General features: G+C 41.6%; 1 protein-coding gene across 2 annotated transcripts in view; it reads right to left on the reverse strand.

Moving 5' to 3' along the window:
- PRKG1 (protein kinase cGMP-dependent 1) overlaps window positions 1–26,072 on the reverse strand; it is a 1,945,024-nt gene that overhangs the window by 1,477,945 nt on the left and 441,007 nt on the right. For both annotated transcript variants that reach the window (XM_069239875.1, XM_069239874.1), the window contains exon 2: window positions 17,531–17,697. In XM_069239875.1, the coding sequence (XP_069095976.1) occupies window positions 17,531–17,697 (167 nt within the window). The remainder of the gene's footprint in view (window positions 1–17,530; window positions 17,698–26,072) is intronic.

Genomic DNA, 26,072 nt, shown 5'->3' on the forward strand with positions numbered 1-26,072 from the left:
GACGGGAACATGTTGAAATTAAATACTACCCAGGCAGTACCTGAGGCCCTGGTTGCTATACTTTTACTGTTGTTTCTTTGCTTTGTTTGGGTGAGGCCAAGCAAATTCATTTCCTTTCTCTAAATAGGACTTCCTCTATTCAGAATGTATTTGTCTCATCGATCATGCATGATCCGGCAGTAGCTACTTCGGATTTCGATCTTCTGTTTGAAGTTAAACACCTTTTGGAGCTGGTTCCCAGTAAGAGGGGTGCCTTTGCATATATGAGGCTGAAAACAGTCTTCCCTTTGATCGCTGAGCGCTCAGTCGCCCTGCAACCCACTCTTTAAACCTCTGATGCAAAGGAGAGAAATCAATACCCAGTTGGCTGCAGGGTGTATTGATCTCATTTTTTTCCTTGTCAGTTTCTACTGGGAGGCTCACCACTCACCAGGGGATGGAATGACCACTTTGAATGTTTGTTCTTACATCACTCCACACTTGTAACACCGCCCTAAACTGAGAGCTTACCGTGTTTGACCTTGTTTGAGATGTGAATCAATATACAGTAGAGGCTCATCTTTGATTTTTGGCAAGAAATATTTATATGGTCAACAGAAGATGGGCGAAGAATGCCTATACCTCAGTATTGCTTGCAAATCCCCAGTTCTCTTGGATTATGCAGTTCTTGGGTGCCCCATGTGACTCTAAACTATTCAAGCCACGCCCGTGCTTTCCAATATGCTCGCAGATAATACCATCTTAAACCTCGCTCTTTCCCTAATATGTGTCCTCAATGGATGTGAGTCCCAAATTTCAAAGAAAAGCATGGCTCCACAAAAGTTGTGTTTGCTTGTAACAAGGAAGAGGACTTGATTTGGACTATATTGTTTTAAGTTGCTTGTCTTAGAGGCTATTTAAGCATAGGTTAAATAATGTAATTTTAATCTCATTCTTTCATCTTTTGTGGCCAAATAGGTATTCATTTTGCTCAGTTCAATTTTTGTGGACAGCTTACTTCAACGATCTTCGGAAAAAAGAAGAAGCATTTACAAAATACACATTTTTATTATAAATTCGGATCTTAAAATTTCCCCCTCGAGACAATGAAATACATACTACGATATTGTTCCATCAAACACCAGTTAGCACATGATTTCTCAAAAGGACAGAATTGAATGAATAAAGGTTGCAACTGTAAATGTGTATCAAATATCCGTAATTCCAGGATGGCACCTAATGCTAATTACTTCAAGGAACACAAAGTTTTCCTCACAACATCAATGCATGAAAGACCACTTAGCAGATTAAAGCAGGAAATAGCCCTAATTTCATTTGTGCGTGAAACGCATCTTGATTTATCAGTGAACCAAAACTGTTGAACCTGTAATACAAAGTTTTAAATATTTGTGAAGACTTTCAGCTAAAATGCCCAGTTATGAAGGATTTGCATTAATGCATCTTAGAAGTACGTGACAAGGGATATGTCGTACAACACTCATAGCACACAGAAAAGAGCGATTGTGCCAAACATAGTGAGTCAAACTGAGAAAAGGAGAAATACAATAACTATGATTTATAAGGAAATAGGTGATTGACATATGTTGCACAACTGGAATGGCATGCTAAATGGGACCACTTATCATACCATAAATCTGTTTCTTCATCCAATTTTATGTCCCAACGCTGAGCATGGACAAGGCACATTGGTATCGGATTCATCAGAATCATCTCATGTGTGCAACAGAGTAGGCATCTTTATCAAAATACAAGTAGGAGTAATACGTTAATCTGGGGATGTCGCAATCAAACTTGGCCGCTCTCCATGTAGCACTAGACTCCATCTTTTCTGGTGCTATCTCTCATCTGAACCAAGCATGAAGCTTCGGCCAGAAGTACAAAGGAGACATTTAAAACACTGCTTGCGTGCATCGATGGGTCCCTGACGATGTTATTCACAGTGTTTTTTTCTGTATACATTCGAAAAATCCACTAGACCCACAGCATTTACAATTGAGAGTTCGAACCATGTTCTTCTTTCTGGCCCAGCAGCTGTTTGTAATTTGAGAAGTACGTATTACCCATTCAGTGTCAGACTGGGGCAGAAAATAGATCAAATGAAAGTGACCTACATTTATGAATTGGATTATAAATAAACGTGCCTCACATTCATAAATCTTGCAACTCTCGACTTTTTAATGCATGCTGTATGAGTGGTCCCTGAGGGTTGGGGAACCACACATATTTACGATTGCTGCGTTGCTTAATTTGCCAGAAACACCCAATGGTGCTCATTTTTGGGGACAGACCCTTATTTCGCTTCATCTGATATTGACTGAGAGCAAGAGTGGGAAAACACATAAACAGGAAAGAAGGAGAAAGATGGGAAATAGGTCACAAAGGGACAAAGCAGAGACCGGCAGGAGTGAAATAAAGGGGCAAGAAGTGTCTGGTAGTGGGCTAAAGAGGCTGGAGGTGCATTCAAGAATATATATCCTTACTTTTTAGTGCACAACATTTAATAGCACCAGCCACAGGCCTTTAAGTAAAGCTTTGGGCGCCAGTGCTCATTCTTTTACAAACTAAGCATTGACTTCTTGCCTAGAAATGAAGCAGTGAAATTCACTATGCTCCTTCTCTATCATAAATATAAAAAAACACTGACACATCCCAGAAAGAGCAAACCGGTCCCTCCACGCTGCATGCGGTGAGGTGACAGCATCCACAGCCTACACCATACTGCTTGCTCCTGCTTCCTATTCTTTATTTCAAGAGGTTTACAACACAGGCCCACACACAGCCACCAAACCAGCCATCACACTCATCTATCAGACTGGCCTGCCTGGCACTGCCAGATTGCCCTAGAGGCTAGTCTTATCCTGTACCCAACTGCCCAATTAGGAAATAGTGATGGGTTTCAGATAAATAATTTCTACTTTTTCTGTCTATACATTTTTCTGCTTATCTCCTTCCTATCCAAAATGTTATGATGAAGATGGAGGAGCAAATTATTCCTCTTTAAAATTATAACATTGAGTTGCATCAAGAGTGCTATACATAGCCCCATGAATTAGTGCATGAGTGCGTCAGACGCCCTCCTGTGGTGCAAATAAGCACTGGTGATATGCTTTTCTAAAATATACTTACACTATTTTCTTTTCATTTATTTCTGCCCAAGTTGCACTTTTGGTGATCGTGGGAAATAATGAGGAGGTTGGTTTATGCAGTTTTTGTTTCAAACCTTCATACAACTTGTAAAAATGCGCACGAGGGTAGTGATGAAAGAATAGATTGGTCACAAATACTGGTACTGGTGTGCTTTGTTTAGATCAGAACACATACCTTTGGCACAGAGACCCAAATCGAGCTTATATTTTTTGCCGTTTTGTACAAGGTGTACGTGGCCTAAGGGCCTTGCATTTTCCATTGTACTTTTCAAGGTTCAAGGAATGTATGTAATTTGCCCAGGACCATAGGATATTGAGCCAGCTGGGAATCCAACTTGGGGCTACATGTATGAAGATTTGAAATGGCAATTTCCTAATTATAATTTCCTGTGAATCACAAATAGGAACTAGCTTTTTCAAATGTATGGAGCTCTTTTGAGTTTTATTTGCGATTCCTAGTGGGTCACAAATAGACCTATCTCATGAATATTAATGAGGTAGGTTTCAATTTGCGGCCTATTAGGAATCAAATCCATTCCAGAAATGGTGGCCTGCTGGATAGCAGACTACTGGGTCTGTGATTGCTTTTAAATAAACAATCTTTTTTTTAAACATAGTAAAGGAAAACTGGACGTGTTTAAAAGGAAATAAGTGACATTTTGAAGTTTCATCCACTGCCTACTCTTAATAAATATTTGCTTCCCATTCTCAAATGGGAAGGGGTCACCCAAGGACCCCTTCCCATTTGCGAATGGGTTACCACCTTATTAGAAATGGGATTTCTGGTTGCCCGGGTATGCAACCCTATTCAAGCAGGAACCACCATCCTAGTCAGGGTAAGTCAGATACACACTTTAAATTATCTTGTGCTCAACCACTGGTAGCTTGGCGCAGAGCAGGCAGGCTTAACTTAAGAGGCAATGTGTACAGTATTTGTGCAACCCACCCACACAATACCACAATGAATACACCAAAAAACAACTTCACAAAGCTTAAGAACAATAGTGAATATTTAACTGAGCAAAACAAGACCAAAATGATAAACATCACATGTATACTTTTAAAGATATGCACATTTAAAAATAGTAGTTGATCTTAGCTTTGGAAGAGCTCTCACGCTCCTCTTCTGATGTTTATGGTCCCTATAGGGTACTGATCCATGTAGTGGATCACTGATCACTGAGTGATGGGCCAGCTTGAGGACAGGCAATCAAGAATGGGTTTTACACGTAAGTCCAGCAGTTCATACCTCACAGTACCTGTAATGCAGGCAAAGGCACTTTTTTCATTTTCATTTTAGAATCGCAAGGGAGAGCGGATGTGCTGTGAGTGGCTGTCTGTGAGCGAAGCGTCTGTGTTGGAGTCAGAGGCTGCAGAGAGCTCACTGCCGACAGGACAGACTCAGTGGGTTTGGTTAGAGCTCTGACGTGTTCAAATGTAGAAGCAAGTAGCACCCATGGCAATCTTCCTGAAAACACAGCGATCTCAGTTGGCAACCAGCGCCAACAGGTACCGATGCAAAGTCCAGCAGCAAGCACGTCAATCCATATAGTGGTACTGCGGTCTCAATCTGCATACAGCATACACAAGTGTAGATGGAAAATACCGCAGCAAACACATCAAGCTTCTTTGGAAAGGCAGACATGGCAGCCTAACTGGTATAATGGAAGTCTTTTATGGCCCTGATACATCTAGGAACAGGGACAAGCCAGCAAGCCCTTGGAGAGAACTTTGTTAGAGCACACCAAGCAACAAGCAGCAGGCCAACACAGCAAAGCAGCTGGCAGAGTGGCTGTCCCCCCCCCTAGTAGCACAGCAATCCCCTGGCAATGTGCAGATGTAGAGCCAGCAATGTCTGGTTACAGGTCCAAAAAGTGTATGCTTTTAGTGGGTCAGAGACCTAGTACTTATACCCTAAAGTGCCTTTGAAGTGGGGGTGACTTCAAGCAGCTCCTTGAAATGCACAGGTCCTCTTTTCATCACAGCCCTCTCTCCGGACTATCAATTGGCGGCAATCAGTCCTTTGTGTGTGGCTCAGGGCAATACCCTTTGAAGTGTAAGTGTGAGCCCTTCCCATCCTCCCTGCCCAGGAAGACTTATCAGTATACAAATGAGTTCAGATGCAGTTGAGTGTCCTGTGTTGTGGCTGTCTGGAGGAAATGCATAAATGCAGCTTTCACCCAGCCCATTCCAGCCCATTCCAGACAAGTATTGAAGACAGGCTGTGAGGCACACAGATCAGCGGGAGCAGAGAAATGCTCACTTTATAAAAGTGTAAGTTATAAAATAGTAATAATAAATCCGACCTCAACAGTAAAGAGGATTTGTCATTACCATTCCAATGATATTAAACATGATGTAGGTACTCCTTTCTGATCAGGAAATACATCTTAAAAGTATATGATAAAATTCCCAGTACCTGCCTATGAGAGGAGTAGGTCTCATAATAATGAGAAATGATGCTGGGAGTTTTTCATTACCAGGTCATGTAAACCTTAAAAGTACATGTCCTGCCATTTACTTACATATCACTCCGCCCTATAGGCTACCTAGGGCTTACACTAGGGGTGTCTTACATGTAATAAAAAGGGAATATAAGGCTTGACAAGTCAAAGTGGCAGTGCAACTTCACTCACAGGGTCAGTAACGGCAGGTCTGAGACATGTTTACAGGGCTACTTGAGTGGGTGGCACAATCAGTGCTGAAGGCCCACTAGTAGCACTTAATTTAGAGGCCTTGGGTATATGGTATACCACTTTACAAGGGACTTATAAGTAAATTAAATATACCAATTGTGGATACACCTATTTTACCATGTTTAGGGGAGAAGCATGTGCAATGTAGCACTGGTTAGCAGTGGTAAAGTGCTCAGAATACTAATGTCAACAAAAATATACAGAGAAAAACTGGTGTGAAACCCAAAAAGTCCGGATTAAAATATCAATGTTTTGTGACCATAATTTGGTCACAAAACATTAATACATCCTATTCATATTCGGTAATTGGAAAGAACGTCCTTAGCATGCCTCTTCCAAATAAAGAATAACAAACACAAATTGCAATTCAGTAACCTGTTATCAAATCTCAATTTGTGTTTTACACATGTTTAAAAACATTTTTTCAGTCGCAAATGGCCGGATCAATCCGTTTCTGACTGCAAAATGCTTTGCATATTTGGCCCTTGGTCCCCTTGTGTCTGCCTTAGAGCTCTGACAGTTCTTCTGAAGCAAAGTCAATCAGCATGTCTGCTAGAGAAGAAAGGGCCAGTGTCCCACAACAGAACAGTGCAACACTCAGCCGTGGAAACTGCTGCATGAGTGAAGTGAATAGGTCGATCTTTCTCCAGAGCTATTTGGAAATGTTATCTCATCCAGATAACTTCATTTAAAAATAACTGGACTAAATGATTGAGTGTGGGGCACGCCCCTAAGCTCCACAGTTTTAGAAAGCTAGAGACTGTACAAGACCATCTGAGGTGAAACTAATAGCGCTATGCTTCAGCGTCAGGCACCCTACGCAGGGGCATTAATTCTGAGCAACATACAATCGTGTATGTTCCAACAGGAAACATCAAACTACTTCCTCAGGATAACTTTCAGCCATATGGTAATTTAGTCCTTCTTGTGCTAACGGTATGCGTCTGACCAACAGCCTACTGGGGTTTCTCCGCGTGCCCCTTATCTGAGATGCATCCCTAGGAGGGACAGGAAGTTGTCACGAAATGCAGCTCTGCCACTGTGCTGAAGATTACCAATGTTTTCTTTTCCAGTGACCGGCCGGCTAGGGCACGAATTGTGTCAGGCTTTCATCCATTGTGGAAAAATTAACTATTAGTGGGGAGACCTGCGACTTCCCCAGGTCTGCTACAATTATATAACATCCTCATCAAAAATCAATCTCATTGGCTCATGCACAATTTCAACCATAGTTTGAGTGAGCCCTGGTAGAAACTCCCGTTGACTCAAACTATTATCAGTCAGTTGCTCCTGGATCCGAATGTGGCATTGGAATAGAGATGAAAAGAGGGACAGGCGCAGGAAAAGCTGCTGGATTCATGAAAATGCCACTCTGACTCTGATCATTTATAAAGGAGATCACCAAAATAGAACCGAGCTGTATCTGAAACGTCAATGCACACTTAAACGTTTCATGAGGGTATTTGAGGATAGCATATAAATGGGCATAGGAATTTCCCAGTTACAGTGTTTTGCAAAATTCAGAAACACTGAAACTAACATAAACCTGCAATTCCAGGGAATCTAATATGAGTGAATTTTATCGCCTGCTCACAAGTATTTAATGACGAGTGACATTCATAGGTCACTCCACATTCACAAATTGGGGGCAAGCGTTAGTAAAGATAATAGGTTTGATCTTGTCAAGCTCGAGCGATGGTGATTTATATTAATATATCAAAATAAAAAGTGAAAAAAGAAGATATGTCGTAAACTTAAGTGGCCTATGGTTCCAATAAAAATGATACATTTAAAAAACATTCACAGGTGCGCTGTTTTACTAGGAATGTTTTTAAACCAAAAAGTCTTTCGCGTAGGCTGTTCATTTATTATTATTATTTGTGAATGGATCAGGAAAAAACATCACGCAGCCAATCACTCAAACTACAGGAGACAACAATGTTACAATGTCTCTTCCGCACTTTATAATATAAATGTACAAAAAAAAAGTTGTTCTGGCAAAAATACAAAGCCAATCTTTATACTTAAATAGAAAAAATAGAACAAAAAAGCACACTTTCAATGAGCTTTGTGACTGAAGAGAAGGAGGCCTATTTTAAGGAGGATGTTAGCAACGTTCAGACATTCTGCAGTCATGTGAAGGGAGCCAATGCCTAAAGGGACCTGACCCATTGCCCCATGCTGTATGCTATGGTGAGTGGAAAGAAAATGTAAATGACAGTCAAACAAAACACTCATAAAACCCACTTGTTTTTTTGTGTTTGTGTTTTATTATATGTTTTTGGGGGCATAACACCGGTGTGGAAGGCCAGCTAGTTGTTTCAAAAGCCAGACCTAATAAAGGTAGCAGCATTCTGTGAAAATGACAATGATATGATAATATACTGTATTGTCCTAAAGTGGTGGTCTTGATTCTGGACATGAAGAGTAAAGGGTAATTTAAGGGACATTTTCTATCTGCTGCTCTAAAGACCTGGTAGCTTTTATGTTAAGTTTCTAGGGCCTTTGGCCATAAAGCTTTAGGGGCTGATTTACTAATATTACATGCAACGCAACACCACAAGGCAACTTGCTGTACTGCATTGCGTGAAAGGGAGAGAGCAGAAATGTGTCATATCTACTAAGTTATGGTGCCTTTCTGCTCTCTCCTAGTGCTGGTGTGCTGGGTGCTGCATGCCTGCATGAAAGCTAGAATTAATTTTGTGCAGGAAGATATACCTTCCTGCACAAAAATGTCTTCTTTCTGTGTGTGATGTGAATGTATCATGAATATAAAGAAAAAGTAATGAAAATAAATAAATATATTTGTCCTTGTTCCACCTCTCTGTGGTTGGCGCACCATTTACACCCAATCCCAGAGTTACTGCCTTTAATAAATCTGGGATTGGGTCAAATTCCATGGGTGGATGCAGCAGAAGGCACATGCTCCAACCATGGAGCGCCTACCACAACGAAATGTAATGCAAAGCAGTGCAAACCACTAATAAGTGAGAGTAATTGCTAAGTACATAATTTTTAGTCAGTGACTATGGTGGTTGCTGGACTTAAACACTATGAAGAATTGATTCTTCACAAAGAAGTCATCAACAAAGTCATGTTAGAGGAATCATGAGCAAGTGGTCATTGAAATGATTGTTTCACTAGTGCCTCATCACCTTTTATCGAGAACCCCACTTCGGAATTGATCAGGGCGAGCATGTGTTGTGCAACCTAACACTAGATGGTAGGTGTTGGAAATGGTCCTTACTGCAGAGTTACCTCCAAACTTTTTGCCTTTCTCCTCCTATTTTGCTGACCCTCTTTTTGCTGCCTTTTGGACTGTGGACACTTTACCACTGCTAATAAGTGCTAAAGTGCATATGCTCTCTCCACTAAAACTTGATATAATCGACTTACACCTGTTTAGCTTATTTACTATACCTGTATGTCCTTTGTAAAGTGGTATACTATATATCCAGGGTCTATAAATTAAATGCTACAAGTGGGCCTAGAGTATAGATTGTGACACTCACAGAAGTAGCCTTTCAAACCTGTCTCTGGCCTGCCACTTCAGGCACAGTTTACTGTCACACTGACTTGGAAAGTCACACTAATTGCCAAGGCATGAACTCCCTTTTTACTACATGTACATCACCCCTAAGGTAGAACCTATATAGCTCTAAGGGCTGGATGCTGTGTATGTAAGAGGCATGGGTTACGTGCCCTAGTAGTCACAAACAGCCTATGTTGTTTTTCACTGCTGTGGGTCCTGCTCCTCTCATAGGTTTGCATTGGGAATTTCCTTGCATATGTCTAAGTGGTAATTTTTGATCTGTATGGAGTAGCGGTTAGATAGTATGGTTGAAATGGTAGTGAGAAATCCTGATTACTGCTGTAGGTGGATTTTCTATTTTAGAAATGTCACCTTTGGAAAGTGGGTCTTTCTCTGTGCTTACAACCTTGGTGCTTTGCAGCATGACTCCAATCCATGTCCAGGGCAGGGTCACAGCTCTACTTTGTGCATACTCCCTGGACAGCCATCCATCAGGGAGGGTTAGGTATGACAGGGTTACATCTGAATTCCGATTGCCTTCCTGGGCTGGGAGAGAGGAAGGCAGGACACACTTTACACTTGCATAGGCTGTATCCTGCTCTCACACAAAGGGCTTTTTTACCCCCTACTGATGTCTGGAGCAAGGGGGAAGAGAAGGGACATTCATAGAACTGGTCAGATCTTGCTGGAACCTTCTACCACCTTCTAAAAGCTGGGCATTTGAGTATAAGTCTAGGGGCTGTAAACCCATGTTTTTAGAGAACTTTTGGAACTGGGACTGAACCTCTATCAGAAGGACTGCTGGAGTGCCCAAAGGACTGCTTTTCTGTTGTTGCCCTGCTGCCTGGTACCTGCTGGGTGGCACAAAGCACTCCCCTGGAGTGCTTTTTTGTTTGTTGCCCTGCCGCCAGCTGCTTCCTGACTTCGTTCTACAAAGACACTGTGGCGCTGCCTAAAGAGATCAAATTCGGGACTGCTGGACTGGTGGTTCTGGACTCCCTGCCTACTGCTACCTGCCTAGAGTTCCCCCCACTGAGTGTTTTCCCAGGGGCCTGTGTGGAGCTAATGGAGTTTTGTGGCTCCCTGGACATCCCAGCGCTTTACCCTCAGAAATTAAAGTGTGCGCTTTTATCTTTCAGCACGTGGTGAGCGCTGTCTTATTGGACTTTGATTCGGGGTTGATCAGTGCGTGCTGTGGTGTCACCCGACCAGCTGCAGGGTGATCTCTCCAGGATTGGGGTGCAGGGTGTGTCAGGCACACTTAATTACCCGAGAGGCTCTGAAAATCTCCCCCTATGTTGGGAAAGAGTATCGGAGGAAGGGTGGCCACTCTCATCACATGGTGAAGGTACCTTTTGTGGCTGAAGGCGCCACATAAGTACTGCTCCCTCCACTGGAACCCTACATGACACACACCATCAGCTCTGTCAGCGGAGCCCAGGATCAGTGAGGTCTGCGCATTCACATGACCCCTCCAGGAGCTGCCAGCATGTTATTTTGAAGGTGGCACATTCTTATTGTTTTGACCTCATACGATCTGAAAGAGTGTATGTTCTCAGAAGCCCATAAGTATGATGTGTTTTCATGCTAACCTGCTGCATCTTCAGGCACAAATGTGATGATTCAGACTTTTATTTCCTAACCTACTGCATTTCAAGCCTTGATGTTATGAAATATGCCATTTTGATTACTGAATTGTCAGGATAATGAGTACGGACTCAGGATTTGCATAGTATGCATAGTATTCATTATTCATGTTATGCTGATCTATGTTTATGCACAATACACTATATGGAGCTATATAAACTGAAAAAACAAAGGTCAACATGACGTTAAAGTTAGGTTCTGAATTTACTCGTAAAACACCATAGAAATTCAGAGGTTATAGTTAGTTATTTCAAGTAACTATAACTCGCGCCCTAAGGTAACTATAACTCTTGCGCTCACCATGCACAGTTTTCTCATCAATAATTGTATTACAAACGTTGCAGTGATGCCATAGAAGGTTTCATCAATAATATAATATGTGGAGTAATTAGCTGTGTATGGCGAAGGCACAAGTTATAGTTACCTTAGGGTGTGAGTTATAGATACTAGAAATAACTAACTATAACTGCTAAATTTCTATTGTTTTGTATGAGTAAATTCAGAACCTAACTATAACGTCCTGGTAACCTTTGTTTTTTTTCAGTGAATTTCTATGTTTTTTTTAAATTCTATTTCCTAAATATAATGTCCCTGTAACCTTTGTTTTTTTCAATGAAGTGACATGTTTTTTTACATAATTTTACTTACTATATGTTAATTCAACCACCGCCGTGAGTGGTCTGTGGCCATTCGCGAATGGGTTGGCTGCAGGGCCTGCATACAATCCCTATAACCACCCAACCTCACACCGCACATGGCCTTTGGAACAGGGCCTCTCTCTGTGAGTCAATCTCTGAGTTGGTGTTTGAGTGTCTGAGTGGGTCTGAAAGTGGGCACATGAGTCTTTCGTGCTTATTGGCGTATTTTTCCTGACACCACGGTTGTGACAAATTCATGAAGATCGTGCAGCATAAAAAAAAAGATTCTAAGGACATAATCTGACCCTCACAGACACCTATATACCAGCTCTAGGGTCAGGGTATCTCCACCCTAAACCGTTATGCCACTTTTCATTTTATTTCTCAGCCCCATGCACCGTCTCACGGGACCTTAAAATGTCGGCTACAACTTTCTGATCAGGTTGCAACCAGCCAATCACAGCATTACTGGTGGTATGAGAATTTGTGAATTCACCACGATTGTTGCGAAATCGTCACAAAGGATCTGCGTCCCTAGATATCTAAATGTGTTTCCCTTTAATATCTCCAAATCTACTGAACAGATTGACATCAAATAAGCAAAAGTATAATCTGCGTAACAACAGCTAGCTTTCTGCCAAATTTGGTGTAATTCCATCCAGTGGTTCGGGCTGCCTTCTTCTCGGCCCTTGCTTGATAGATCACCTCAAAACTTTCTGTGCACAAGAATCATCAGAATACTTTCTTTTGAAAATGTTGTGAAGATTCGTCAAACAGTGCCAAAGATATAGGCAAGTCAAAAACACTTTTTCTATGGAAACATGGTCTATCTACTGGTGACCACCAGTAATTTGTGATGCATTTATTGTGTCACTGGTGTGAGGGTGTCGCACAAATGCTTTACAAATGACGTCTGGGGATAAGCCTGACTGCCCTGTGCCAAGGTACCATGGGTGAGCATGGGTTATCTTTGGTGTGTAACTTACTTGCCCTGACTACAGTGGTGGGTTCTGCCTGGCTGAGTGCATACCTTAGTCAACCAGAAAGCCCATTTTTAGCAGTAGGTGAATGGTCACTGCCTGTCTGGACAGCCACCATCAGTTGCTGTGCAATCAAAACAAGACAATGCTTTTGGATGTTTCCAACAAGTAATTGTATTGCAATGTTAAAAAGGGGAGAGGACTACATTCCATCGTTTACCAAAGAAGCTGTTCTCTTAATTTAAAAAAGACATAAGTTGTCCTATAAAACATGCAGAAGCCAGCTTCATGTATATCTATGTATATAGAGAAGACAATGCTGATGCAAAACTCTTCTGGTAATGTGGGCTGCATAATTTTTCTTCAAAAGGGCAAATAAAAAATGGGGAAAATCTAGATGATTCATTGGAGGCAAATATGGTTTATTTAAAGTGGGGTGACTACCACTGTTGTGGGTAACTAGTGGTATGTATTAAAAATATAGGGGACTTCAGTGGAACCAGGGTCTTTTTCCCATTCACTCGGTGAAGAAGAATTTCCTAATTTTGCCACTACCTGTGTGCTCCTCTGCAAAGTCCTGCAAGGGAAATGTGAAGGATTCTGGCAAAAGGGATTGAAACTGTTTAGAATGTTTAAAAAAAACAGTATATGTGTTATTATTTGGCGTTCCAGCTAGCATGAAGCAGGATTCCTATTTAACCCTAATATAATAGTTCAAGTGTTGTCTTAAGCTTCTTGCATGCTGCAAATGTCTGAAGGAAGCTGACTTATTACATATATGCACAAGAACGTCCATCACAAACTGGTAGCTGTTCTACTGTTTAGCAAAACAACTTGTGACCTTAGCAGCTTTTATTTAACCTTTACTGTGGGTGGTCATTTCAGGGCTAGCTACCAACGCTCTAAGGGCCAGATGTAGGAAAGTCCCAAATTGCGACTTGCAATTTGCGAGTCCTTGCGACTCGCAAATTGCAAGTCGCAATTTGGGATGCAGAAAGGTGTCTCAGACACCTTCTGCGAGTCGCTATGGGGTCGCAAAGACCCACCTCATTAATATTAATGAGGTTGGTCGCAATTTGCGACCCTATAGCGGCTCAGGGCACTCACAGGGATGGAGGCCTGCTGGGAACAGCAGACCTCCATGTCCGTGACTGCTTTTCAATAAAGCAGTTTTTTTTTTCAAAGTGCAACCCGTTTTCCTTAAAGGAAAACGAACTGCACTTTGAAAAATAAACCGAAACCTTTTGTTTTGGTATTTTTCAGGGCAGGTAGCGGTCCATTGGACCACTGCCTGCTCTGTAAAATTATTTTTTGGTCCAGTCACAAAGGGGAAGGGGTCCCATGGGGACCCCTTTCCGTTTGCAACTGGGTTACCATCCACTTCAAGTGGATGGTAACTGCGAGTCCATTTGCGAACGCTTTCGCGGTCGCAAATGGAATTGCATACCATTGCGACTCGAAATAGGAAGGGAACACCCCTTCCTATTTGCGACTCGGAAATGCATTTTGTGAGTCGGTGCCAACTCTCAAAATGCATTTCTACATAGCAAAGATGCATTTGCGACTCACAAACGGCGATTTTCGCTGTTTGCGAGTCGCAAAGTCTTTGCTACATCTGGCCCTAAGTGTTTCCTGGAAATAATTTCATATGACCTGCCATATTCTCTTGCCTGGTTTCCTCTTGACCTACCAGACATAAAGTCCATGGAGCATTTACAATAGCTCATCAGGTTGATAACCTGTTTCTGCCTTTCTTTAAAGGCAAGTGCAAACAAGAAATATATGGTGTTACTTTTTTTAAGAAGAGTTATCGTAATTCTAAAGCACAAAATGAGAGTACAGAGCAGCACCACTCCAACTCAGCAATGGGAATTACAGGTAACCCACTACCTCTTCATTCTGCTTGAGGAAGGAGGCTTCCTGGGTGTGGCCGCTTGGTGACGATTCATGAGATTGGCCAACACTACTGAAAGGAAGGGTGAAGAATAAGTCGCTTCTGTGCAGATGTCTGGACCAGGTTGTTATGTATGACCTTATATTTACTAGAGTTACATTGAGCAAAAGGTAAACTAGTGTTAAACGTTCAAGAGATATAGGCAACATGAGGGCAGAATTGACATTGAACAGAAGAGCTAAGTTATTCTTGTCACTTGAAAACAAATTTGGCAACTAGACAACAATTTCACATCCTTCTTTCGATTTCATGATAGTCCTGCAAAAAGGATCTATTAATAAAGAAGTCGCACATACATACAGTAAAACTTAAAACACTGCACCAAGTGCATATTATATAAACTGCTCAAAGGAAAAGGAACCGAGGCATCAACGTTCCAAACCTGAAACAAAAAAACTGAAATCCTGCTTACAGTTTTTTGCAACATAGTTTATTGGAAAGATAAATTCCGCTGTATTCTACCTTTCAAACACTGCCTTCGATGAATTGCCCCGAAAGACAATTGGTTGATCTCCAAAGAGGCGGGGGTGAATGCCTAGTGAAATAATGCTCTATTTCCTTTAGAAACCTAGAGTTAACTTCTGGGGTAAGAGGGGCAGGCTTCTGCAATCTGCACACAGTCACTCCATCCCTGCCAATAACACTCCATTTGCGGAGCAGCTTTCTCGGGGCACTCCCTGTTATTGCCCCCTTTGTATACCAAACAATGCTTAATCCCCTATGGGCTCTAGCTTGATCATCAATTACCTCGTGCTATTGAACCACTGCATTTGCCCCACAGCTTCAGAATTAACCTATTGTTGTCTCTTTTACATCTGTTGATTGGGTGGTGCGAGAATATCACTCCCAGAACATCCTCCAACATAATTAGGGTATACTGTTGTCTATAAAAATAGCAATTGGACAAGATTTGTGGAAGCTGTACTATGGACTTAAATAAATACTTATGTTTGATGCCAATTCTGCCCGACAACACTACAGAAACATTGAATTCTGCATCCACTTATAAAGTTACTTCCAAGGCACACCATTTTCAGTCTCATTATGGAGTCCAGCTTTACTAATATTTCTCAGTTGAAAAATAATTGCAAGCTTAGTGGATCTGATTGTTTGTATCAATTAGCGTAAGACTATGATACATTCTGCATGTGGCCAATAGTTTGACCTTATTATTTGTTCCTTTGGAAGTGTGCCTCAATGTTTGTAACCAGAGACTTTCCTACTGTTTGCAAATCTGCTCATGCCTCAAAACATTCCTCTTGCCATCCCATGCCTTCTTACATTGTTTAGAGATTGTGAAAGCGTGCAAATGATTTCATATCTTTCTCTGGATCTGGTGGCCTGCAACATCTAACCCACTCCCACGTGATTTCCTTGGATTCAACACTTAAATCATTGTCAATGACTTGCTTCCATTCACCCTAAGTTATCACCTTCAGTTCCACTGTTTTAGATCAAATACAAGTTCTCTATTAGCAAACATTTCTCAGCATCCTCTCTTTATGTGAGGATTGCTGTAGGGACTGGTTTCGATCCATGCAATAATGTGGATAGCAGGCATGTTCCTTGACTGTTCAGTACTCATTAGGTATTTCTATTCTTCTGACCACAACATATGACATTAGCCATCTCTGGCACGGATCACTTACACGTCAGAATATCATGGCTTTAATATTTACCTAACAAAAGGTTGTAAACATGATATTGACTACCAACAAATTGTTAATGCAGGTATATGCAGGGAAGTATGCACTGGGTGTTCCTAACTCCACATTTATTGAACTTGACAATACAATGTCATTAGTATCACGGATACACTATTTTGGCAGGTTGGTGTTAAAACCACGATCTTGTGATATAAGACCACATGTAAGAGAGGTTCAGACATATTGTGCATGGCTCAGAACTTCCCCTCCATTGATCTGCCTCATTCAACCCCAACTTTCACAATCATACTTCAATAGTACATGTCCAACATTCCAAGGTAGTGGTGGTCCATGTCAGTTTTCAACATTCCCACTACTTGTACAGTAACAGTTCTTGATTTTATTTCCACACATTTCAAATTCAACAATAATATAGCAGCATTGTGCATGCAATGAAAAACAGTTGAAACACAGAAAAGGCAAGAGTTCTATAAATGCCTGAGCTATTTAACTTAATCTTACATTCACCAGATCCTCCCAAATGGCCATCTTTTTTACTCATTACTGAAGCCATTGCACCTATTTAACAAGTGACAAATGCAGTCTACAGATGTAAACCTGTCAGCATTAATCTCTTCCGAATCTGAAGAAATATATAGGATAGCACAATAGCTAAAACTTTCAGACCTCCCCCAAAATCTATTTTCTCATAAAAAAAGCCTGCAAAGCCTCCATTTCACAAAATCTATTTTCTCATTAAAAAATCCGTGAAGCCTCAATTTCACAACACACAGCAAAACAAAGCTTCCTTAAAGTGAAAACATATCAATATGGCCTCATCTGTAACTCACTAGTATGATAAAATCCATAGCTCCATTCAAAATAGGTTGTTGCCAATTGGGCAGCACTACCCGAGAACTCCTAAAACATGTTCTCGCTTAAATAGGCCTAAAACACTCCCTTGCACAACACACAGAGGCACCTGGTATTCTAGTTCTGTGAACAAAATGATTCATTATCCTTCCAGCTCAATATTGAGCTTTGCGTTGCCTGGGTCAATTTTGTCTCTCAGCTCAATACTTCTTGATGTTCACTTCAACACCGCTCAATATCTGCTTCTCACACTTTGTTGGAATCCTCTATTTAAGTAACTTTTCACTTAACAAAAAAAACTGTTATGCTACAGTCAAAACTGTCTATCTGTTTCAGATAATCCACTCGCTGTCTGGTTTCAGACTGATTGGAGAAAGCAGAAATATTTAAATACCAGTGTCAGCGTAACACAACATACCTTCCATGACATATACCAGGGACCCCACGTCTCCTTCCTTGATGATGCAGCTGTCCTTCCCATATTCCACCGGGTACATGCAATCCACAATCTCCTGTATCTGCGACAGCTCAAGGTTCTTCATAAAGTCATTGTCGAGTATCGCTTCCTTTATTAAATCCTTGGACCTGTAGCAAGAAAAAGAATATTATCCAGGACGTCGCGTGACGGCCTATGTTACCAGTCAGTGGCTCGCGCAGCACGCTCGCGCTCTGTGCGAAAACACTAACGCGAGATGTCAGGTGCTCTAACACTGCTCTAAACAACCTGTAAATAGAGTGCCCCGGAAGAAATTAACAGTGATAAACCACCACGCGTCGATAACCCAGCTCGAGAGCTATGCTCTCCAGTTTGTGGCACGACAAATGCTGAAAGCCTCTATTCAAGATAAATAAAATGTATGCATGCTTTGGAAGACGCAACAGGGCACGTTTGGAAGTGGTTCAAGACATTGCAATGTTTTTCTCATTTTAAACAAAGTGCTACGAGTTGAAATATTTGACTCTCCGACTGTGATGTTTTCACTTTTAGGTTGATAATATTATTCATACAAATTATCAACGAAGCTGTGAAGCAGTGCCCCAGTGATATGTGTACTCAGAAGACAGAGGAATTTGACATTAACGGAGCAGATCGGCCCCGTCACTTACTGAAAAACAACACAAGCTAAATCGTTCCCTGAGTGAGATAAGATGTTATTTCAGTCATCCTGTTTATTCGTCTGTTTTTTGTTTGCAGCTGTTATGTTTCGAATGTCTAATGAATTGTTTGCCCCAGACATGCAGTAGCTTCGTCCCAATGACGGACATGTTGTCTCAGTCTCTTGTTGTCTGCAAAAGCTGCCAGAGATGGCACTAGGGATGCCAGCTCGACTAAACAATCCATCGTTTGTTCAGCTTCAGCTTGGAAGAAAATATTCAACAAACAAAGCAAAGTTGGCTCTTTGCCTTTTCTGTTTAGCACTAGCCTGGTATTTTACTAAAAATAATCATCATGTTCACTGCCTTACAAAGATATTGTGGCAATTGAGTACATAACCTGTATATATGCATCGTTTGTTCTAGGGAGCCCTTGCCAAGAAAGTGTTATCTCTAACTGCTTGTTACACATTCATTATATAAGCCTACAACAAAGAAAACTATTGGAAAACAATATAGTGCATTGCATTTTTAAAGCTCAGTTGGCCGGGAATATTATACAATGAATATTACACAACGGTTGAGATGCATTCTTCCACATTTAGAAGTCCTGGATAATTTAAAAATCAGTAAAGGCAACTCTGCTCGGAAAAGTAAAGTACCATTGATGCATATGGGAGGCTCACATGAATGAATTAATGAAGGGAAGGAGAGGGCCTGCGTATCTCTAAGCTGAATTCACATACACACAATAACACATTTGCTCGAATAAAAGCAGAATGTAGAAAATCAGTTCAGAAAATGTGGCTTTTTATTAAACTAATAACGGGTGACTACCAGTATGTTGTTGCATTGTGAAGCAGGGCGATCTTTCTGAATGGTTACCTCTTGTGCGGATAAGGAGTGAGTTTTGATTTGATGGGTGCAGCATGTTTCCAGTATTTAACCATTTCATTTAGCTTCCTAGTTATTTTATTACTTTCGCATGGATGAATTTTTGGCCGTGTCAGAGGGCTTTAAATATCATCCTGGACTTGAAATTGTGCTAGTGAAGTGTCTACAGATTTTCTGTCAGGAGTAACCTGGGTTGTCTCCAAGATGAAGAGTGTGTGGTTCAACCATGTTGGGTTTGATGATGATGTTAAAACCACAACAGGAATATATGGTCCGGTTCCCCCCCCCCCCCGATCCTTTCAAGACCCCACCTTGCGAAAATGATGGAACATATGCATTGAAATAAATGGATGCTGTAATTGGATGAGTTAAACACTGATTCTGAGTGCAGCTCATCTTTTATGAGCAGATATTTACTCTGACTATTCTCACTGTGGTATGGGGTAACGGATTGTACTAGGATTAGTGGATGGGTTTTGGTAACTGGTACATTTTAGTGTTGAGGTAGTAGATCTGCATTCAGGTCCTTGGTATGAGTAAGTGCGTGAGCATCCATGTCCATATTTGTAAAGCCAGATACCATGATCAACTAAACTGTATGACCACTTTCTTCATCTCATGCCTACACCGCATCAAAGACCCTAAGATGATCTCCTAGTAGCATTAGATCTATATAAATAAAACAGACGTATACATATAAAAATTAAAATATTCATCTGCATTTTTAATATTCTACTAAATACCTATTTTTACTAGTGCCATATGCTCCACAGTAAGCACCAAACAACATATGTTCTATAGAAAGTGGTAAACAGCACATCCCAGTAGTTCATTTCATTAATCTTCTCGAGGCATGTGGTGCCACACATCGATAAATGAGACTTGTTCTATTATATTTGATACAGTGAAGAGGATGGTGACAGACCTGTAGTTTTTAGATCTGTTTTTGAAGGCATATTTGTCTAACAGTTTCCAATATACATACAATGTCTTTATATCAACCCCTTTCAACCACTGACCTTTCAGCCATTGGCTTGCAATCTTGCCAATCACATCTTGGCTCAGCCCAAAGGAGTAAAACACTCTCTCATCTATTGTGATTGACTGTTTGGGAGTATCCTTTCACCTTCAATGGATTCTTGCATTGCATGAGGGACTATTTAGCATCTCTCGTTGTTGGCTCCTAGTTGAGAATGCATGCACACTTGTCATGTCTGTCTGTACATGTGTTAGCACATTAAGCTCCGAGCTATTGGATTTGTGGTGGTAGTCAGTGGAGTATTTGTTGAGTGTTTTAAATACTGGCTTCCTTTAGGTTGAAGAGAAAGGTTCAATCTTTGAAGGGTTGCTACGTGAAGAGTTTCATGGATAAGTTTAAGAGGTTGAGAAATCAATGTTGTTGGTAAGTTAAGGTCACATACACTTCGGAGTCTATCATTACTGGATGTCCCCTGACTGTCATTAGTTGTAAGGCAGGGATTGGTTGCACATATTAGCTGTTAGAGGCAATGTGGGGATCCTGGAGGAAGAGGGCTTTTCGTTATGTTGCATGTTAGCGCAGAGTTTGGCGATGAGTGTTATGACACAGCTGTAAATTTTTTGTTATTCTGACTATGGTAAAACATTTTGCCACTATCGCTCTAATTACTACGCTTCTGTCTGTGAGTTCTTAAGGCAAAAGAAGTATTGTTTTACAACACCAAAGAGTTTGGAGTGAGTGTATGAATGAATGATTGGTTTAATCGCATGGTTGGCAAAGGCTAAGAGACTCAGGACAAATGTGATTTTCTTTTGCATTTAGTGGTCCCTGGCGGCACAGAACAGGTAGTGCTGGAAAATAAAATAACCACTGCTTATAATACGTTATCACAGCTCTAATGTGAGCATGTGTCAGATTTCCAACTCCTTCGGATCCTGCCATCTAGTAGAACTGCTAGGTTTTTTGTGGAGATCTCAGCATTCAGTATTGGCTTGAAAACAAGGGTTAGTTATATAAAAAAACAGGCATAGGACATGCTGCCAGATTTATATGCACGTTGATCTCAACAGACCTGGGTCACGTTTCAACTAGTGACTTAGAGGTGACCTAATCTTTCTTTTGGTACACGGCTACCCAATCCTGAGCTCAGTCTGAAAGATCCCTCAGAGGTAAAAAGAGTCTTGGTCCAAAAGTTAAAATACATAAATAAACGAGTTAAAAATAGGAACTAGAGTCCTTTGCTCCTGTTAGATATTTAGCTTAACACTGTGCACGCACCGTAAAGCGAGCTTCAGGCGGTTCTGTGTAAAGATGCTTCCTACGAGTGGAAGCAGCAATCCTGGTGTCTCCTGCACTGCCATCTCTTGGGTACAACCCACTGGTGTCCTGCCTCATCTCCATGGTGGGAATTGAGTTGGAATTGTTTTAGTTAATTGTTTTGCTTCCATTATCATTCCAACTGCCTACAGTATCACCACAAGGGTTCAATGGAGCACCAGACCCCGCTAATGGTCGCTTAAGTCTTCCTTGTCATGCCACTCTGACGTGTATGTGATAAACCTTCCATGAGTGATGGCTCAGGAATGGAAATGCTGACAAGAGGTAATGCCTGTTATATGCTAACAATCAGCAAATATCTCCACATCCGCACATACACACATACGCACATTCATGCACCCTCTTGGATTCCAGGTGACTGTCTTTATCCTTTCTGCGGAGCCGTCAGCTCCCTATACAGAGGAAAGTGGGGTGCATTGAAGGACGACACCCTCCACATAGGGGGCAGTGATTAGTGACCCCTGCCTAAGGTAAGTCACAGACTGGTGTACTTGGATGCTGCTCCAAGACTGTGCACCAGTCCAGTGCAGTGCTCAATTGACCCACGAACCAAAATGTGCCAGATTGGCGGTGCACCAGTGAAACAGCACGTACTGCAAGGGTTTGCATTGGACACACCAATCAATTGGAACAGGTAAAATTTATATAGCCTCCTGTACATGTTGCATCCCAAGACGAGCAACACAGTGACTGCAGAGACAGCAGTTGTGTACCACAGTACACTCCCTCCCCGAGGATTTACTTCTTGTTAACATTTGTTCACAGAGCAATCAGCATCCAAAACGTATTCTTGTGGCACATGCTTGAAAATTGGAAGACACACAGGGGAAAGTTTCTAAAAGTTGAAACATTAAAATAACCTAGTTGTAACTATAGATTTCCGATATAAGGCTTGTGAGGCGCAGTGGCGTAACACAAAGTTCCAGGGCGCCCCCTCAGCACAGTCCGCACTGTGCAGCGGGCCCCTGGCCTGAGAGCTCCTGACTGAGTCCAGGTCCAGGGGGGCCACCTCCACGTACTATACAGGGGGGCCCCTCAAGTTTCGTTACACCGCTGGTGAGGCGCCATAAGGGGTTTAAGATCTGTTACTAAGACACATAGCCTACATGACTTTCACAATAGCATGCAGAATGTCCAGAGGACGTCAAAACATTCTGTTGTGCAATCTGTTGCCTCTATTTAGGTCCTAGATATGCTTCAGAGCTGGCGAATGTGAATTCTTTATCTCAATATAATCAAACAATTCAATCTGGTGCATATTAAGAAGGGATTAAGCAGGGTGATCTGCATCCAAGCTAGACTGAGGTTCAGAACACCCACATCACCAATGCAACAGGATGAAATGGGACACTGGACACATCAAATATAATGCTCTTGAAGGCTCACAGTCCACCCATGAAGTCGTGAACATGCCACACATTGTTTAGGACAGTTCAAGAGCAATGGGAAGGAGCGACTACGAAAGGAAAGGATGAGTACCTTCTCAGACTGGCCGGATTCTAATTGGACTTTAGTCTTACACTTCCTGTATTTCATGTCCACTTATGAGATTGGGAATTTGAACACACCACATCACAACCTCGATAAGTGAGACACTGGAAATTGCCCTTCCCTTGTTCCATGAAATCTGTTAACCTTATTGAGCTATCTACTTCCTTTGGGTGCAAACTTACTAACCAGTGCTCTTCTTGAGGGGGTGCTGGGTCGTAGAGGAGGAGCCAACTCACTTTGTATCGAAAACAAACGTGTATTAGGCCAAGCAGGGCCAAAACACGTCAAGTTAAGGGCACTACTTTCATGATTTTGTTCAGCTCATAAATTTGTACTTTGAAACGCACTGGAATACAGGTAGTGTGATTATTTTTCACCTAACTTTTAGGTGACATTCTGACATTATATAACACTTCAATCTAATTAATGAAATAGTTGTGTTATATCAGAAAACAGGACAATTTGTTGAGTAAATATTTTGGAATATCTTATTTTACATTCGGTAGGTATATCCGGATAAAGAATTCTATGGGCACTTTCACTAGGGTTCATCACTTTGGTAAACTTCGGTAAACTGCACAAAGGAAGTTAATAGGAAATTTACAAACACACAGTGGTGTAACGCAGAACTTTTCTACAATTTCAGCTGCTGCTCCATGGTAAGTTGTGACAATAACATATTCTTTTGGAGCGACCTAGCAGTCCCTAAACACCTATTTTCAGCAGGGGCAGCTCCTTCGCTGTGATGAAGGAGCGTCGCCCCCCTGGCTGAGCCAGCAGCAGAAAAATAAAACAATAGGTGTTTTATTTTTCTGTTCCTGGCTCAGCTAGCAGTGCAGGGTGGGGCGGGGGTTGGCCACTGGAGGTGAGAGAGGGGAGAGTAGAGAGTGCACCTAAGTGCACATGAGTGTTTGGCCAGCCGTCTCAGGCCAGCCGTCCACACATGCGCTGTAGGTTTCTTCAAGAACTGCACAGACCCCAGGGATGGGCCTGAGAGCCTGCCAAGCCGCTCAGACCAGTCCTGACACTGCTTCCATGCTATGCTTAGCATGAAAGCAGTGCTAGGATTTCTGGGGAGCCTGTGATGGTGTCCCAGCAGTGAATGCTGGGACACTACAAGAGGAGCAACGAGCGAAGCAGCAAGAACGGAGGCATCAACATAAGTGTGTGTTATTTTATGTTGTTTTTATTTTCACCTTGTATCTGCCCGCCTGCCCTTGAGTTAAGTGGCGGCTGCCGCTGATTGTTAGCTTTTTTCACTGCTTGACCTTCAATATTCTCCTTATCCTCCTACCTGGCACCCACAAGTAATGAGATCACAATACACACAATGGAAAAAACAACAAGCCTCTCAAAGGATTTTGCATAAATGAACAGCAAAGAATGTTAGTGGGTATTATGTATAATCAATGAAACTGTCACTTTGAATAGATATGTGTGACAGTAAGACACTCCTGTTTGATACCCACATGGATTGTATTTATTAAGAATGACAGTGGAGCATCAGCTCAGGGCAGCTAACAGGAATGCTTGTTTCCTCAGATTCTAATACTGCAACTGGAGTGAAAGATAGGACTCCGCAATACCTTGTACCGGGCGCACGTGAGGCCGCATTACGTACATTGTGCTAGGTGGCGTTAATCAGTTAACCCCAGAAAAGAGTGTGGTCTTGGCTTTTGTACACTGTATTATTGGCTCTGTGTAATGTCAGTACGACATGGTTCTTACATATTATGTTCACCACATACTAATATAAAAGAAGCTTTTAAAATCAAGTACCAGTTTTATAAGTGCAATTGGTTAAAAGAAAGTAATAAGGAGTAGGAATTGTTGCTCTCATGCCGACGTGTGAGTCTCTTTCTAAATATAAAACACAAAAAATAAGGTAGTTCTGACCTGCGCCTTTTTAAGGATTTTTTTTTTGTTGCAAAAAGGGTCACACTTTGGCCTACAAATATTGGTTTGTGTGTCAAAGTACTACTTTTTAATGAATTGCATATCTAAAAGGCAGTAGCCTTTCTGTAAAGTCAATGCTGTATAGTGTGCATGGACATACTATGCTGACATTTCTTAGCACAAACAGCACATGCAAACAATCATTCGCAAAGCCTATAGATCTGGTGATGGCCAGCCACCTTTTGGTTTTGTCAGTGCTTGTTTTTTGTGTTATGGTTTTTGCCAAATTTTTATTTTTGGGTAACCTGATGCACGCTCATTGACTCAAACGAAAAAAATAGGAAAAAGTAAATATTTTTTGGTCTACAAAAGCTCACTTGGCCATAGCAATTCCTGGCAGTTATAGTACTTAGACTTCGTGTCTATGTGGTGACGTGGGGTGACCCATAGGCCCATGCTGTAATGGGCGGATGAAAAACGTGAATGACACAAAAACAGACCAATGCAAGGTACACATCATTTTGGTACAATCAAAAGGTCTTGGCTTTCGCGTGGCCTAAAAAGACACCACTGGAGACTTTTTGCACAGATAATGTACTGAAGCCAGACAAAGCAATTTGTGTAAACCAACCCTTCGAGGATAGGAAGCTGAGGAGGAGAGCCGATTCCAGGTTGAGGAACTGAGGTGTCAGACAGTTTGTTAAAGTTTCGCGGAGAAGACACAGATTTTCTCTCCCAGCGGAGAACATCAATTTAAATGTAATAAGTCTGCATGGGCGGCATTTGAAATATGCTTAGCATCGAGAGAACTTGGCACCCAGAAGCCGGCAGCGGCAGAACGTCTTCACAACACTAATGCAATTAAAAAAAAATAAAAACGTGTTGTTGACTGATTTCATCCTGCGTGCGGAATATGGCAGTTCAGGTGATGATTTACAATTATAATCAATCTGCGGCCTACATATTTGTCTTGGCATGGTCCATGGTCTCTTCTATCGTACCACTTGACTGAGTCACATTTTACTTATGCAGGAAAGAGAGGTCTATGAACCAGGCCCTCCTCCGAGTTATGACCTGAAAATGCTGCATTTAGCTTTTGCAAATAATAGTTTAGCACATCAAAAATGTTTACAAAAATATACCTTTGTGGGCGATATATTAACATTTTATAAAGGTATACAGTGTCATCGCAGTGCAAATCAACGTGCTTACTGCCATCACAAAACTCATTTGAATGCAACAAAGCATGTCTGTGATTTGCTGCAGA

The sequence above is a fragment of the Pleurodeles waltl genome, chromosome 6 (assembly GCF_031143425.1).
Source record: "Pleurodeles waltl isolate 20211129_DDA chromosome 6, aPleWal1.hap1.20221129, whole genome shotgun sequence".
Lineage (NCBI taxonomy): Eukaryota > Metazoa > Chordata > Amphibia > Caudata > Salamandridae > Pleurodeles > Pleurodeles waltl.